The following is a 17904-nucleotide window of genomic DNA, read 5'->3' on the forward strand; positions in this document are numbered from 1 at the left end:
TACCATAGCCTTGACTAGACGGACCTTTGTTGGTAAAGTAATGTCTCTGCTTTTTAATATGCTGTCTAGGTTGGTCATAACTTTCCTTCCAAGGAGCAAACATCTTTTAATTTCATGGCTGTAATGACCATCCGCAGTGATGACATTACATTAAAGAATGACATTACATTAAGGGATTCATATGCTCTTTCCAATATGTGGAACAAGTACTTTCTTTAACACTTCATTCCTGGGTTGGCCTGCTGAGTGTATTTTAGTAAGTACCTTTCACTTGTGCACCATTCATTACTTCATTCATTGATCACCTCCTATGAACCAGTCACTATACTTGATCCTGGGGACATGACCAGGCCCTTTCCTCTCCTAACGCACAGTCTAAAGAGAAGGATAGTTGGGCTGCAATGCTCTAGAGGCACTCACAGACGAATGGGAGCACGGTGGGGATGGGGTGGGACTAGCTCCAATTTCCCACATTAAGAAGAGAGGGAAAGCATTCTAGGCACAGGAAAGGGTGCTGCAAGGTCTGGAGCAGCAAAAGCAAATGGAGGTTTTGAGGCACCATGTGTGGCTAGGGTCTAGACCGCAGCCCTTCTCAGACTCAAGGGGGCAGACAAATCACCTGTGGGTTTGTTAAGACCAGATTCGGATTCAGTAGATGTAGAGTGGGGCTGAGGTTCTGCGTCCCTAGCCAGTTTCCGTGAGTTGCAAAGGGCCTGTAGGACACTGGTCTGGGAGGATAAGGCAGTTTCAGCTTGGCATCTTCCTCTGGTTTCTTTTTTAAAAAAAAGACAAGAATGCTACTTATTTAGAGTTAATGTTTCCTAGAAGGAAAATGGGCTTCCCTAGTGGCTCAGATGGTAAGAATCCGCCTGCAATTGGGAGACCTGGGCTCGATCCCTGGGTTGGGAAGATCCCCTGGAGAAGGGCATGGCAACCCACTCCAGTATTCTTGCCTGGAGAATCCCCATGGACAGAGGAGTCTGGCGGGCTTCAGTCTATGGGGTCACAAAGAGTTGGACATGATTGAGCAACTAAGGACACACAGAAGGAAAATAAGAAGTGCTTCACTTGCTTATTCCATAAGTGTAAGGATATACTTCTGCATGGCTTGGATTCTAGGACAGACCTAATCTTTAGTTTTGGCCTTTCTAGCTATCTCCTGCACCCCAGACTCCCACTGTTAACTAGGAGACCAGTCACAGGGGAGGTATCACCCACAGCAACCATGTGCTTCCCACAGCCCCTTTCAGCTTCTTCACCAAGCATGTGAGGAGCTGAGCTCCAGAGACTCTGCACTAATAGCCAGTGACAGGGACATGTGCTGTTACCTTTCACCTTCTGACAAGCGATCTCTTGATTTGATCTCTACTCAATACAGTAAAGACTCATTGCTTCAGGCTCCATCCATTTGAAATGGGTGATAATATCCTTCAGCAATACATGAACCATGAACTTCCAGATGTTCAAGCTGGTTTTAGAAAAGGCAGAGGAACCAGAAATCAAATTGCCAACATCCGCTGGATCATTAAAAACGCAAGAGAGTTCCAGAAAAACATCTATTTCTGCTTTATTGACTATGTCAAAGCCTTTGACTGTGTGGATCACAATAAACTGTGGAAAATTCTTCAAGAGATGGGAATACCAGACCATCTGACCTGCCTCCTGAGAAATCTATATGCAGGTCAGGAAGCAACAGTTAGAACTGGACAAGGAACAACAGACTGGTCCCGAATAGGAAAAGGAGTACGTCAAGGCTGTATATTGTCACCCTGCTTATTTAACTTCTATGCAGAGTACATTATGAGAAACACTGGGCTGGAGGAAGCACAAGCTGGCATCAAGATTGATGGGAGAAATATCAATAACCTCAAATATGCAAATGACATCACCCTTATGGCAGAAAGTGAAGAAGAACTAAAGAGCCTCTTGATGAAAGTGAAAGAGGAGAGTGAAAAAGTTGGCTTAAAACTTAACATTCAGAAAGTGAAGATCATGGCATCTGGTCCCATCACTTCATGGGAAATTGATGGGGAAACAGTGGAAACAGTGTCAGACTTTGTTTTTCTGGGCTCCAAAATCACCTCAGATGGTGACTACAGCCATGAAATTAAAAGACGCTAATTCCTTGGAAGGAAAGTTATGACCAACTTAGACAGCATATTAAAAAGCAGAGACATTACTTTGCCAACAAAGGTCTGTCTAGTCAAGGCTATGGTTTTTCCAGTGGTCATGTATGGATGTGAGAGTTGAACTATAAAGAAAACTGAGCACAGAAGAACTGATGCTTTTGAACTGTGGTGTTGGAGAAGACTCTTGAGGGTCCCTTGGACTGCAAGGAGATCCAACCAGTCCATCCTAAAGGAGATCAGTCCTGGGTGTTCATTGGAAGGACTGATGTTGAAGGTAAAACTCCAATACTTTGTCTACCTGATGTGAAGAGCTAACTCGTTGGAAAAGATCCTGATGCTGGGAAAGATTGAGGGCAGGAGGAGAAGGGGACGACAAAGGATGAGATGGTTGGATGGCATCACCGACTCAATGGACATGGGTTTGGGTGAACTCTGGGAGTTGATGATGGACAGGGAGGCCTGGCGTGCTGCAGTTCATGGGGTCACAAAGAGTCAGACACGACTGAGCAACTGAACTGACTGAACTTACTTGTCTAGTCATCTCTTCCTAAACAGAACACAGTTTGATCATGAAGCTGTGATTATTAAGATGATGAAAGCATTTTAAAAGATGTCAAGTAAACCCATAGGGCTTTAGAGACACCCATTTATGTAATCATCCACTTTTTCTGTATGTAATCCACTTTCTTCTGTAATCTGTTCACTTCCTTAAAAGCTCTAATAGACAACACCACTGACTGGTTTCTCGCGTTGCTGTAAAGAACAACAATAATAAGGACAGCAAATATTTATTAAGAGCTATAAAATTTTTCAGACATTTGCAATTAATGTGAAGAATCAAAAACTTAAAAACAATTTTAAAAAATTGTATTATTGGATTTGATCAAAATGTATCCATTAAAAGAAGGTCCCTTTACTTGTGTGTAAAATGACAAGTCTTGAACTCTTCCATGAAGCTCTATTGTAAGGGTTGAGAAGAAATTAGAAATAGAAGAATACCCTCCCCTCAGAGGACACTAACGAATTAATCTGCAGAATATTTATAACAAACATTTGTGAAGTTAATGTTTGAGACTATCATCACAAATTGTTTACCTGATTATATGTCTATGTGCACCTGTAAAAATAAGTGAATCCCTTTGGTTTTTCAACTGGATTAACAAAATATTGAAATATATTTAAGTGACATCATTTTGCTAAACCACTAACGTATTTTAACTCTTAATATAACTGTATTGACTTATGCAGTCGAAGAGTCTCCTCTTTCCTTATAGATCTATCATTTTCTATAGATGACTTTTCCTTTAGCTATAACATAATCAATTAATTCATGATGGCCTCCAAACTGGTAAATCAAATGCTCCCATCTAGAAAGAAATGAAACATTAATGCATACAAGTCAAAATGATTATTTTGTCAATAAATGCTAATTTCAAAATACATTCTCTAAAAATTTATGTATACTTAGTAGTTAATATTTGGGCTTTAAAAAATGATACAGTACCATGATAATCAGTCTATGATAAATCAAATATTGTTTAATGATATTAAATATCCGATCTTAAAATATTTGATTCAGTTAAATGGTGCATAAATGGTAACATTAGCATTACTTTCCATGAGACAATGGCTTATGATCCTGAAGAGTAGAATTATGAGGTCCAAGAGCTGGGAGAGGCTTGCTGGTGTCCAGACACCATAGAATTCACAACTTTAAGATTTATAACAATAAGACTCAAATTGTTACATTGGAGGTCCACGAGGTGAATAGTACAAAACCAGAGGCAGAATAACTGAAGCAAAGCTTTTGGGATGCAGTAGGAATGAGAAGTCAGAGAGGTAATGAATTAGAACCAGGGCGACAAGCTAGAGTTGTGACCTGCATGGCTCAGCACAAGCAGAAAAGGTCAGAACACAAGAAGAAAAACAAAGACACATGTCAAAGAGCAGCCCAAGTCCAAGGTCCAGGTAAACAGAGCAGAAACCCAGAGATCTATGAATGATGTAAGACAGGTGAAGAGACCAGAAAAGTTGGTCCACCCTGCAGTTTAGGACCTGGAGGGAGAATTTTTGCTTAGAAAAGTGTGACAATAAGACTTGGTAGCTTTTCTGAGCTTACACAGAGCCTGACACGAATCATCAGTGGAAAAGGGTTTTAACCAAGTCTTCATATGACGGTGGGCATACAGTAAAATGGGGCTTCCCCAGTGGCTCAGACAGTAAAGAATCTGCCTGCATTGCAGGAGACCTGGGTTCAATCCCTGGTCAGGAAGATCCCCTGAAGAAGGGAATGGTGACCCACTCCAGTATTCTTGCCTGGAGAATCCCATGGACAGAGGAGTCTGGTGGGCTACAGTCCATGGGGTCGCAAAGAGTTGGACACGACTAAGCTACAAACACTTTTATTTTCATATGATAAAATGGCTTACTTGGGAGAACACTCACCTGGGTGAATTGATGATAATGAGATCTCCCTGCTTGCCAACTTCCAAAGATCCCTGTGTGTGGGATTTTCCCAGGGCATAAGCGGCATTGATGGTGGCAGCGGCCAAGGCCTCGGGCATGGACATTCTCATGTTCACACACGCCAGATGCATGACCATTGGCTAAGATGGGAAGAGAAAAGCACTGGAGAAAAGCAACTAGACAACTGCCACCTAGAACATTGTTCAACAAAGCACAACAAATAATAATAGATGAATGCCCAAGTGGAGCAGGCTGAATTAACATGAGAAAAATTTTTTAAAGATTCTTATGCTTTGGGAAAGATTTCTTTATTACAGAGATTACTTACCACCCACCCCATATGTATTTAAAAAATATTTATTTATTACTTTTCAAGGGTCTTCCCTGGTGGCTCAGTGGTAAAGAATCTGCCTGCCAAAGCAGGAGATGCGGGTTTGATCCCTGGGTCAGGAAGACGCCGTGGAGAAGGAAATGGCAATGCACTCCAGTATTCTTGCCTGGAAAATTTCATGGACAGAGGAGGCTGGTGGGCTACAGTCTATGGGGTCGCAGAAAGAGTTGAACGCGAGCACGAACACTACTTTTCAAGGTCACTCCCTGTCATAGGAAGCTCACCTCCATATTTACTTACTAAAACTTCTTTGAGATTATTCAGTTCTGAGGGGGAGAATAGGTTATTGTAAAACCACAATGCCCAAGGCTGCATCAAAGCATAATAGACCCTTCTCTCCTCTCCCTAAACCTGGAGGCATTCAAGAGGCACAGAAATACGCAATTATACTGCTGTCTACACATTCTTTTTCCTGTTTCACTGGAAGACATTTTTAGATCTTTGATACATTTTACCAGTTAGTGAAATAGTTTTAAATTATTTATATGCTTGGGAGAAGTTTCATTCTGCTCAGAAAGGCATGTTAAAAATAATTACCATTGAAAAACAATACGCATTAGGGTTAAAATCGCTGCCCAGGGCGACTATTACTCCTTCATCTAACATTTTCCTGGCTCGAGGTTGCTTCAGTCTAAAGAGAAGGGGGAAGAAAGATATCAGTCTCGAGAAGTGGAAATTTTGAAGAATAGGTGTTCAGAATTGCAGCAGACTTAAGATATCCTGGCGTTCTGTGGTTCATGGGGTCACAAAGAGTCGGACTGGGTATTTCCCTGATCTCCTTGACCAAATACAATTTAGTCTTTAGGACATGGCTCAAAAGTTATATCAAAGATAAACAAAGCTGGAGACTAGTTAATATGGTGAGGACTATTGCAAAAGAGAAGAGTCCAGTGTGAACTGAACTTTGTTTTGTGCAGGGTAACTGGATGTTTTTTAAAAGGATGAATGAGGACTTCTCTGGTGGCTCGGTGGATGGGAGCCTACCTGCCAATGCAGGGGACACTAGTCCAAGCCCTGGTCTGGCAAGATTTCACATGCTGCAGGGCAACAAAGTCTGTGCGCCACAGCTTCTGAGCCCATGCTCTAGAGCCCTCAAACCACAATTACTGAGCCCATGTGCTCCAAATACTGAAACCCGTGCACCTAGAGCCTGTGCTCTGCAACAAGAGGCCTCTCACTGCAAGGAGAAGCCTGTGCACTGCAACGAAGTAGTCCCTGCTTACCACAACTAGAGAAAGATTCAATCCATGGAAGGCACACAGCCAAACCCCTGGGGAGATGCCACAAAATATACTTAGACATCTCCTCTTTCCTCTTACTTGTAGGATTTATGAGGATAATAGTCCCCATTTACATCATCTTAGAAAGCAACTCATTCGGATTTAGAATATTTCTAATATCTTATATGTGTTTTTTAAAGTATAAAGCCTCTTTTCTAATTATAAAAGTAATGTATATTGATTTTTTAATTGGAAAATTCCAGAAGTGAGGAAGAAAGTAAAATAAAGCTCCATGCTCCCCAGTAATCCCATTACTCAAATGAAATTTGGGTCTAAGCTCCTTCCTTGGGGTCATTCATTACGAACATTACATCATACATCACACCATACAATTGGCATCTTCCATGAGCTAAGTTTTCCTGATCTGCATTCTAAAGGGGATTTGTAAGGGTGATGAAGTAATATTTGGGCATCTGGGAAGTCTGTGCTTTTACAGCTTGTACTTGCAGCTCCTGCGTGGAGGTGGAAAACACCCTCACCTCAGCATGTAGGCTGTGGTGGGCAGGAGGACAGCACAGCACCTGGCTGTTGCCATGGCAGCGATGCCTTCATCACTCACTTCTTCCAGGTGACTGATGGCCTGGGCTCCCAGTTCCGCCCCAAGCTAAGCAGAATGGACAGAGAAAGAGGGGTTTCATGCATAGCAACAACAAATCAATAAAGTGCCAGTATATGGTTTTTCCTACAAAAATAAACAATATCATTGCCAACTACCTCTTGTGAGCACAAGCCTCCAAGTGGGTAAAGGGTTTATGGTGGACATTCATTTGAAAATTTAGCTAGCATGCTACTTCAAAAACTATTCTTAACACACAAATGCTTACCAAGATCTTCAAACATTTGCTAAAAGAGAAAATTTTATGAATCTTATGAATCAAAATAAAACATTGACTAATCCTGGTAGTAAAATCTGATTGTTATACATCATAAAAATACAAGAAAGGTACCTGGAATGCCATTGCACTCAGAGAAAACAGATCAGGTGAGAAAACGGACTTTAGGAGTGTGGAATCATTTGTATAATTTGAACATATCATCTTTTTTTTGCCACACCTCACATCTTTTGGGGTCTTAACTCCTGGGCCTAACTTGGGCCCCTGGCAGCGGATGCATAGAGACTTAACCACTGGACCACCAGGGAAGTCCCTAGATTATCTTCTTGAATTTGGCTTTCCTCCAGATGAAAAGTTTATGCTAGGTTGTTAGAAGACAACCAAGAAGAGGTAATGCTCAGATAAGAATGTATTAAAGTGGATTATTTCTCAACTTGACAAATTTTGACATGTGCGCATGTGCGAAGTGCCCCAGGCTGAAAGGTGACATGATGAGCATCCCAAGGAAAGAAGACTGATAGCTTCTGGCATTCCACTGTGAGCCAGGGAGGCTGCGATACCCACACCTGGGCAGGGAAGAAGAGCCCTCCATCAGCATCTGGCTCAGGTAGACGAGCACTGGGATCGGGGCTCTGGGGGCTTGTGGACAGCGCAGACGATGCTCCCCAAGGCAGGTTCCCTTTTGATCTTAGAATCATCCTCAACTTTTCCAAACTTGATTTGCTCATCCAGGGAATTATCAACTTCTATTGATGTAATTCACAGTCACTCTCTATAGCCCAAAGTATCTTGTTGCCTACCCAGTTCTCATTCATTTAACAAATATTTACTGTCTAAAGACCATTTGCACTCTAGGCACTGTGTTAACCTCCAGGAAATAAGGCTGGGTAAGATCAGACATGACTGAGCGACTAAGCGTGTGCACACACACAGACACACACACACAAGAAGACATGGGTGTGGTCCTCAATGTGTTCATGTCCAGTAGGGATCACAGAGGAGATTTCAAACAGTGGAACAAGGACAGGGAGGGGCTATAACCCACTCTTGGAGAGGTTTGGGAAGGATCCCAGAGAGGTAGTCACTCAGATGAAAACTGGAGGGGATTTTGAATCTCTTCTAAGTATGAATAAATGAATCTGGGAAAGACTTAACAATTTGAAAATCATCCTGTCGCTGTTAAGGCATGCTCCACTAAAATTTGTCTGAATGCTGCCACAGAAAAACTCTAGAAGCTTCATGTGAAATTAAGAGACTGTGCTAGGGTGACTTTGAGTGACAATCAAAACAGGTTGTGAATTTAGTAAATGAGATCACAAAGCTTTTTTTTTTTTTCCTACTAGTATCACCAGGAAGAGATAATAAAAGTAAATGATCAGCAAAAAAGGATTCCAAAGCTCAACAGACCAAACTGCACATATTTGTAACAAATTTCCCCATTCTCCATCTTTTCAGAAGGTCATTCCTTCCTTTGAAGAAACTCGTTGAGTTTTCCATAGCACGAGTGCTAACAAAAGAAGAGCAAAAGAACAGCCATACCTCAGCAGCCTTCATGGGGTGGAGTTCATCCCCATGGAAGTTAATCTGTAACCCTATATCTTTCCCACTTTGAAGAATTCTTCTGGTGGAATCAAGATCAAAGACACCCTTTTCACAGAACACATCTATATTGTCAACGTGTATTTCCCCATTTCTGCCAAGTTCCTTCAGCCTTGGGAGGTGGTTTTTGATGATGTCATCAGTGGCCTCAGAAGCAGTTTTTCCTCTGAGAGAAGAAAAGGAGATCACCACAGGCAAGTTTAAGAAAATAAAAATAATAATTTGTTGGAGAAAGGGGTCTTTGGTACTTGGAGAACCTGAGAAGCTACAGATATGTGACCCTGAGCCTCAAAACGGTAAAGAAAGAATCAAAGCTATAACTCAGGACTCTTACCAGTTGGGACAAGCCTGCCTAACAGAGGCATTGACAAGACTTCCGGATACACTGGCCCTAGAGGCAGAGAGACAGAGGGCTCACCCATTCTGGCACATTGGGGTTGCCTTGGGAAAGTCAGCAAGGCCACCTGGCTGAAAACCCGAATCTTCTTGTCAAGGACACTTAGAGGACATCCTGGATGCTTCCCTGCCACCCAACTGTGGGCCCCTTACCTGGGTCCAGCTATCGTCCTGACTTTTTCTTCCTCTACAGTTTCTAGAGGCATCTGCCTAAGGAGTTCTATCTCATCAGACATAGGGGAAGAAGGAGACCCTGAAATTCTAAAATTCCTGGGTAGTTATATCTGAGAATGGGCTGGGCTTTTGGAGGCAGAGAGCCCCAGAGCTCCACCACTTGCTGGCTGTATACTTTGGACACATGGTGCAGACGTCATGTGGCATCCTCAGGGCCTTTATCTTTGGGGATGAAGAGGAGATCTCAAAGGCTCACTGGCAGATGGAGAAGTTTTCTGTAAAACATCAGCCTTGTATTTGGCACACAGAAAACTCTCACTCAGCAAAAACTGCCTGTGGTAGACAGATGTGGACTATGAGGAGACTATATGTACTCATATATGTTGTTTCTATTTTTGAGACAACCATATAGAAAAGGTGTTATTTTGCTGATTTACTGATGAACAATTCATGTTCAGAAAAATTAATGATCAAAACTTAAAATCAACCAGTTGGACGGAGGTAAGCTGGATTCAAACCCAGGTCTGAGGTCTCTCCAAAGTTGGAGACTTTTCTACCATGTCACATTGTTTTTTCAACTGAAAAAAATAACAAAAAACAGACTGTCATAGACAGGATATCCCAGAAGTTTTAGTGCAGTTTCAAGTCTTAATAATTTCAGAAGTATAAATGGTAAATACATACAACAAACATCATTGTAAATATTCAATATTTATGTTTCTTTCTACTTAATTCATTTTGTAAATTTTTCACAATAATTTTCAATGTTAATTTTTTTGGTTCCTCTGATTGAGGATGGTAAACAAATATTAACATTAAAATTTTTATTTTTCAAAGTTCACAAAACTAAATAAGTGTAAAAAATTTTATTAAACCTGAAGTGATTTATTAATTTTAAATATTATTTAATTACATGGGCTATTTAAATAATTAAACCATTTTGGTAAGCCTGCGGCATTTATTATCTAAGTCACCACAACTTAAAACTTCACGGGTAACACCCTGTGAATTTTGTAGTCCTGGATTTCTTTTGCATCTTTTGGTTCTGGAACTGTGGGCCTTCTGATGTAGTAATTCAAGGACAGACAAGATGCAGGAACAGAAGGGGAGAGAATTCTCTATGGCAAATCCCACATGGGAGAAACTTTTTAGATAAAGAGAAAAGCTGAAAAACACATTTACAACAGTAAAACAAAAATGCTTGCTTCTAAACCAGCAAACAGATGAACAAAAACAAAAACCAGCATGACTTATCTTGACGTCAGATACCTCTACAGGGTGTTAATTTCTAAGGTGCCTTTGTGATCACTGTCATGGGTAACTACTTAAATGAGTGTCTGTCATTTTAAAGGACCTATCAGGGCAATTCCTTTTTGTTGACCAAAAAAAAAAGTTGTGAACATTTCTTTTTCCTTCACCATAAAGAGACTTGCAAATGGGTTGGTCTGATGGAGACCACCTTCCTAAAACCATGTGTGTGAGATGACTGACCTTTAGAATCAGAACACCTTTCCAAAGGCTCTACTGGTTCCTCTGAAGGAGTTCAAGTGCTGGTGCACCTTCGCCCCTTGGAGAACACAGCCCCCGTTTAGACGCCCCCACATGGCCCCTTCTGGTTTTCAGCTGCCCAAGTTAAACCCTGGCCCCTTCTGCTGAGGTTACTTTGGCACGGAGTGGGCTCCGCAGTAGGTGGCCGAGATGCCGATGTCCGACTCCCGCCAGGCGCGCTCAATCACCCGCAGCATCTTGAGCTCCGTCTCCAGGCTGAGGCCGTATCCACTCTTGCACTCCACCAGCGTGGTCCCCGCCCGCATCATGCACCCAAGCCGCTGCTGGAAGGAGCTATACAGCTCCTCCTCAGAGGCCTGGCGGGTGCGCTCCACCGTGAAGTTGATCCCTCCTCCAGCCTGATGGATGTCCATGTATGTGGCTCCTGCCAACTGAACACACAGGCTCACCCTTAGGTCTGGAAAATAAAGGGAGGCTGTAGGCAGGTCTGCAGAACCTATGTCCAGGGACAATATTCAACATGATTGACAACTGATATGGCATAGGCACCATAGCCAATCAGAAAGGATGCTGGGACACACAATTCTAGAAGTCCCTGCTCTGCCAGGGTGGTGGGGAGTTGTGGGGGTCAGAAGTGTGCCAGGAAGGGACCAGGGTAGCAGAGATGGGAGACGTGGTAGGGACCTGGGGTCTCAGGGTAGTGACAGTTTACCAACAGGTAAAAAAGTATTTTAACAATCCAGTTAGTCCCAGTGTGTACCAGCTAATCTCAGTCTACTTCTCTGCACCTATGAGAAAGTGAAGCTTAGGCGATTAGGGCATCCCACTGTCGTTATCTGAGTCTCCACCAAGAGGCCCAGAGCATTTCCACCCCTCAGTACTGGGCCACCTAGATTTTCAGGCCTGACCTCTGTCACTCAAGAAAATAAAAAGGCTCTTTCTGAGATCCTGCTGAGCTCCTGTTATTCTGAGCTGCAAGGAGGGTGGTGCAGACAAAATGTGCCATCCTGGGGGGCTCCCTGCTACACCCTTTCCTTTGTTCTTAATTCTGTCACATTCAAGTTATTGCAAACTAGAGCTTTTAAGGAAAGTTTCAATGGTTTTATAATAAATGATCTTCAAGGATTTCATGTTCACAAAAACCTGGTGGGCTCGGCCCTTTCTGCATCAGATAATTAGAGAATTGGACTGCAAACCTCTAAATTTTTGGCTCTGAAATTCAGTGGTTTAATAAAGTCTTAAAAAACAGCTGTAAAAAAAAAAAAACAGCTGTAGATTGTTGAGAAAGGTAGACAATATTTGAATAAATTTTTTTTTCTAAAATCAGCCGTTAGGATGTACAGCTTTTTAAAAAACAGTGTGAAGAAAAAATATGAAGGAAACTCAATCTGAAAAGGCTACATACTGTAGGATTCCAACCATATGACATTCTGGAAAAAGCAAAACTATGGCAACAGTAAAAAGATCCGCAGTTGCCAGTTTTTAGGAGGAGAGAATAGGAGAGCACAGAGGATTTCGGGGGGGCAGTAAGATTACCCTGTATGATATTACAATAGTGGATGCATGTCAGTAGACATTTCCTCAAACCCAGAGAATGCACAACAGCGAGAGTCAAGAGTAACAAGAACTACGGACTCCGGGTGATAATAATGTGCCGATGTAGGTTCATCATGCTGACAAATGTACATCTCTGGTCAGGGATGTTGAAGTGGAAAAAGCTGTGCTTTGGACAGAAGTTGGGGGCCAGTGGTATATGGGAAATCTCAACTGTGCTGTGAACCACAATTGTGCTGTGAACCTAAAACCGCTCTAAAAAAGTCTATTAAAAACAGGCAAATAAACAGTGTGAACATGGCTTAAACCAGGGAGGTGAGGGTTAACTGTGGCTAATTAATGACTGATAAAAGACTATAATTTATGTTTCTTAATGTCTCATTTTTCTGTAGGAACAATATAAAGCTTATTTTATTTTGTGATTAATAATACATTTTTCCAACTTTGACCCTAATGAGTGGCGATTTTCAAACTGCTTCCTGGAGTCCCTTCAAAGGCTACCAGGGAATGGAATGGGGTAAAAAGAGGGGAAATTAGTGAGCAAACCAGGTAAAGCTCTATTTCAAAAGGAGCATTTGGTAGCTAAAATATCTTGAAAACTATTATACTTCAAACTATTGATAGCCCTGTGCATAACACAAAGATTTGGTACCAAGTCATAAATTAGTTAACTTTGTAGTTAACTTTATCTCCATAGTCAAAGCTAGTAAAAAAAATCCATTAAATAGACACATAGACATTTGTTGTAAAGTCTAACAGCCTACAAACTCTAGAAAAAGTTTTGTATATATTTGTGCTTTATTTTGATTTGCCAATGTTTACTACAGTTACCTTCATTGCAAACTCGTGAACTCTTTCACCAGCCCATATTGGATGTGTGTGTGCATCCACTAAACCTGTAATTAATAAATCACATCATGTTTAAAGTTATGAAATCAAAAGCACTTAGACAGTAGGCAGGCTCTAACATGGTTCTTGGGAAAGCGTGATGGTAATAGCCATCTTGGAGGGTGGAGGAGGAAGAATGTGTCTGTATGGTTCCAAGAAGACTCTCCATGGTTGGTTTAGAAGGCTCTAATGGAAGACTGACTCAACATGATGAAAACATCCTCTAGAGAAACACAACTCCTTTTGCCCAATAAATCCATGCTCTCCAAACAAGCTTTTAGAACAGAATGTCAAACCTACTAGTTGAGCAAAACCAAGGACTCTATCACCAAAGAATAATCTAGGTGTGAAAAAGAATAATACAATCCCTACCCTCCACTTTGAAAAGGCAAAATATGAAATCATAAAGATGAATCTTTCTTCAAGAAAGAAATATGTTCTAATTAAAGAGAAACTATAAAGCAACCACTTGGAACTTTTGTTTATGCAGGTACAATTCAGTAAACTATGTCTTTCCAGAGCATTTAAAGTACTTTATGGATTAAATGGTTCATTAGTGGCTTTGATTAGAGTAAAACCAAAAGTCCCTATTTGGATTGCTTTCTCTACCACATTCTGCTTTTTCTCCTGAGATTTCACCCTGAGTTTCTCTCCTGACCCCCAAGAGCCAGATAGTACAAGTTCTGTCATATATACAGAGTACACATTTTTAAGGTATAAACCCTAGCCTCTATGTCTGCACAAAACTCAACATTTGTGTGAACTTTGTTTCCGATGATTACATAAAAGCCATGATGGAGTGAAGTGTTAGTGCTCAGTCGTGTCTGACTCTTTGCGACCCTATGGACTGTAGCCCACCAGGCTCCTCTGTCAGTGGGATTTTCCAGGCAAGAATACTGGAGTGGGTTGTCATTGCCTTTTCCAGGGGACCTTCCCAACCCAGGTTTCCTGCATTGGAGGCAGATTCTTTATCATCTGAGCCACCAGGGAAGCCATAAAACTGGACAATTTAGGATATAGTGGCTAATAAACTGATTCTGTTGTCAATCTCTAAAGATAAAAATGAAATTTGGTGAAATCTCTAGGGTTCTTTGGCTTATGTTTCTTCTGCCTGGAGATGGGTCCTTTGTTTCATACTCTATACAAATTTAGAGTCTATTCTAGAATTAGAGAGGGCAGCTTCCCTATTTGCCTCCCCTATGAAATGAATTAATAAAGTTCTTTGGACAGTTTTTGAACCCAAACCCAAACCCAACACAGCTAGTTTCTTTTCAGCATGTGAGTGGAAAGAAGTGGAGTGAATGAATGCATTTGATTCCAGTTGGTTACCTGTTTAGAGATCTTGGGAAAGATATTTCACATGTAAACATCAGTGTTCTAATCTATGATGTGTAGACAATGATACTTACAAGGCAGTTCAGTGTCATTCAACAAGAAAATGTGTCTGTAAAGCAGCTATACATTTACTAGTAGAAATTCAATAAATGGCAGATATTATATTTTCATATATTGTGAGAACTTATTTAAAACAAGGTACTATTATTCCTCTTTATTAAAACTGCTTTCAGGCCTTTATTGCAAAAGAGGTTAATACCTGGCAAGATGCATTTCCCAGAACAGTCAATTCTTTCTTCAAATGTTTCTCCTGAAAACTGTTTTTGGATAGCATCAGCAGGACCGATGGCTTTTATGAACCCATCTCTGAAGAAAAATCAAGAAATTATCACTAAATTTGGAGAAGTATTGTGAAAAATTTGACCAAAGATTTAAACTATGAAATGATTACCAGTAAGTATAATGAACTTACTTTCAGTCAGTCAATATTTACAGTATTTCCTTCTTGAGCTTTTGTCTTTGGAAATTGATTCTAGGCACATGCAAGGCAAAAAGTCATGTGTAGCAGAGATTGCTAGTTGTTCCCCAAGATCAATGTTTCCTTTCCCCACAGTGCTAGATTCCTAAATTTTAGCTGAAGTCTTGACCACCCAGAATAAAGACTTCATTTCTAAGTCTCCCATCAGCCAGGTGAGGCCATGTGACTAAATTCTAGCCAATAGGATTCTCTTCTCTTCCTACTTCCTACCAGCTGGAATGTAGACACCATAATGAGAGAAGGCACAACCATCTTGGATGATGGAGTGACTGTGAGGAAGAGTGGGGTGCTCAGCTGAGCAAGAAGGTAGGGGTCTAGGTCCTTGGAACTCCATGGAGTATGGCTATCAACTGATCCTAAGTTCCTACATCCATGCAATTCTTGTTAACTGATTTTAACAAATTTTTGACCATAACATTGGGAATATTTTTATTCCTCTGTTAATTAAACACACATAGAGTCTCTAAAAACTGCACTCTTACACAACCCTAAGCAGCCTCAGATAAGGGATGAAACGTGTAATTTCAGTGTCACCGGCTCTTCGATTCAGATGGGAATCCAACCCCTAGGCCCACTCCAAGTCTGCCTCCCAAGCTTCGGCTGTTCTTTCACTCTCAGAAGGTTAAATGAAAATAACTGGAAAATGTCCTCTCTTTCTGATGGCTGAATTTAAATTTTCTATCACCCCAAACCATCACCACATAAAGGACTTCTGTGGGTTTCAAGTTTTGGGGTACAGTAGAAGCAAGTGGGAGATACAGTTTGTAAACATTCAGATCTCAGAACTCCACCCATAGAGATCCTGATTCAAAAGACCTGAGGATAGGCGTGGAGCAGGTGGCGGGGACTGGATGAAAGTAATCAAAATGTACAAACTTCCAGTTATAAGATACATAAGTACTAGGGATGTAATGTACAGCTTGATAAATATAATGAACACTGCTACATGTTACACATTAAAGTTGTTAAGAGAGTAAGTCCTAAGAGTCCTGGTCACAAAGAAAAACATTTTTTTTTCTATTTCTTTGACTTTGTATGAAAGGATGGATGCTCACTATACTTACTGGTAATAATTTCACGATGTATGTAAGTCAATTCATTATGCTGTTCACCTTAAATCTATACAGTGGTGTATGCCAATTATATCTCAATAAAACTTGGTTGGGGGGGCAGATCTGGGGATAAGGGGGTGGGGAGGGATCAGAAATCTGTCTTTAAAAAAACAAACTCAGGCCATCTGAAGCAGGTGGTCCCTGTCCACACTTCAGGAAGCATTAGAGAGAACCCCTACCCCTTCTGATTGCTGCAATCATATTTTATCAGCAGAGGCACTAGCCTGATGCTGCTCAGTGGGTTGCGCAGCTTGAGAGTGCTTTGCTTTTCCAAGTGAATGACAAGCCGAAGCGGCCAAACACGTTAGCAATAGGCGCCTGAAGGGCAGGCGTGCAACCATCTCCTTGGATGCGGGAAGGCTGTTACCGCCTTTCCCTCCACAGTGCACAAGTCACAGAAAGAGTACTTGGCAGACTGGTCCCCCCAGCAAGCGACCCGTGGCGCCCGCAGCCCAGATGGCGCGGCCACTTACTTGCCCACCACCAGGCTGGCGCCCTCCAGCACCTCCAGGCTGCGCAGCGCGTCCCCGGCCAGGAAGCGCTCGCCGCGGGTGCACACCAGCACCACTTGCCGCGCGTTCTCCAGCAAGAGGCGGTGGCCGCTGGCCATGTCGCCATGCAACCCGGGTCTAGGGGAGGCTGCTGGGCTTGCGCTGAGCGCAGGCCGGCAGAGGAGGGGGCAGGTCCGCAGAGGTGTAGCCACCACCCGGAGGGCGGGGCGGGGCGGGGCGTGGGCTCCTAGCCTTGGCGTTTCCTGACTGACAGGGATGCGGGCCTCCCCTCCACCATCGCCAGGGCAGTGAGAGTACAACGACAAGAACGCTGACTAGTAATAAATGTTATGATGGACTCTCCTCTTTCCGGGTCACTTTGTCATGTTTTGGGTAAATGCGATAGGAATTACTGTCCCTACTTCACAGATGAGAAAACTGCAGCTCAGTGGTGGGAAGGTGGGCTTCGAAGATCACGTGACCTGGCGGAAGGGTGTCACCGAGGACTAGGGTACCCCAGAGGAGTTAAAATGGGGAGGTGGGGGGAAAATCCTGGGAGGGAGCCCCGGGAGGGGACAGAGTTTGGAGAAACCTCTGCCCAGTGGGGCTGGAGTGGCAGCCTGGGACGCAGGGGCCACCCAGAGAGGGAACCTGGGGATGGGTGGGGGTGGGAGGCTTCGGTGGTGGGGCGTTGCGGGTGGAGTTGCTCCAGGGTCCTCGCGACCGCAAGCACGGTGACGGGTGCCTCACACTTTTCGGTTGGCCAGCTGCACTCCCGGATCCCCTACTGCCGGAGTGGGAGAGGATAGAGCCGAGACTGCAGAATTGGCGCCTTCACCCAACTTCCCTAACCCCTTCCTGAAGGATAGGTTGGAAACGCTCCTGGATCCCAACTTGTTGAGGTAAAACTAGTTTCAGCTTGATGTCCCCCATCCCAACTGTATACAGCGGGGCCTGCCCTCAATTAGCCACCAAGATTGGAGACCACCTCAAGTATAAGGAGACTTTCCTGGTGGCTCAGAGGATAAAGCATCTGCCTACAATGCAGGACACCTGGGTTCAATCCCTGGGAGGATGATCTCCTGGAGAAGGAAATGGCAACCCACTCCAATATTCTTGCCTGGAAAACCCCATGGACAGAGGAACGTGGTAGGCTGTAGTCCCTGGGGTCGCAGAGTCGGACACGAATGAGCGACTTCATTTTCTTTC

The 17904-nt window shown here is 42.7% G+C and overlaps 1 protein-coding gene across 1 annotated transcript; it reads right to left on the reverse strand.

Annotated features, from left to right (window-relative positions):
• Nucleotides 1-2904: 2904 nt before the first annotated feature.
• Nucleotides 2905-16987, reverse strand: AMDHD1 (amidohydrolase domain containing 1). The gene is made up of 9 exons (XM_040232784.1): nt 16678-16987; nt 14814-14920; nt 13163-13227; nt 10931-11208; nt 8639-8864; nt 6746-6870; nt 5524-5617; nt 4575-4735; nt 2905-3496 (listed from the first exon to the last, which is right to left on the reverse strand). Exons 1-9 carry the CDS (start codon nt 16812-16814, stop codon nt 3409-3411), a joined length of 1281 nt encoding a protein of 426 aa, XP_040088718.1. The 5' UTR covers nt 16815-16987; the 3' UTR covers nt 2905-3408.
• Nucleotides 16988-17904: the final 917 nt, after the last annotated feature.

The sequence above is a fragment of the Oryx dammah genome, unplaced genomic scaffold (genome assembly GCF_014754425.2).
Source record: "Oryx dammah isolate SB20612 unplaced genomic scaffold, SCBI_Odam_1.1 HiC_scaffold_29, whole genome shotgun sequence".
Taxonomy (NCBI): domain Eukaryota; kingdom Metazoa; phylum Chordata; class Mammalia; order Artiodactyla; family Bovidae; genus Oryx; species Oryx dammah.

Coding starts and splice junctions, on each gene's coding strand:
- AMDHD1 (XM_040232784.1), bottom strand. CDS start 16,814: ATGGCCAGCGGCCACCGCCTCTTGCTGGAGAACGCGCGGCAAGTGGTG. Junction 6,871..8,638: donor ACCCCATGAAGGCTGCTGAG/GTATGGCTGTTC, acceptor CATTCTGCTTAG/CTTGGGGCGGAACTGGGAGC. Junction 4,736..5,523: donor ATGCGTATTGTTTTTCAATG/GTAATTATTTTT, acceptor TTCCCATCTTAG/CCAATGGTCATGCATCTGGC.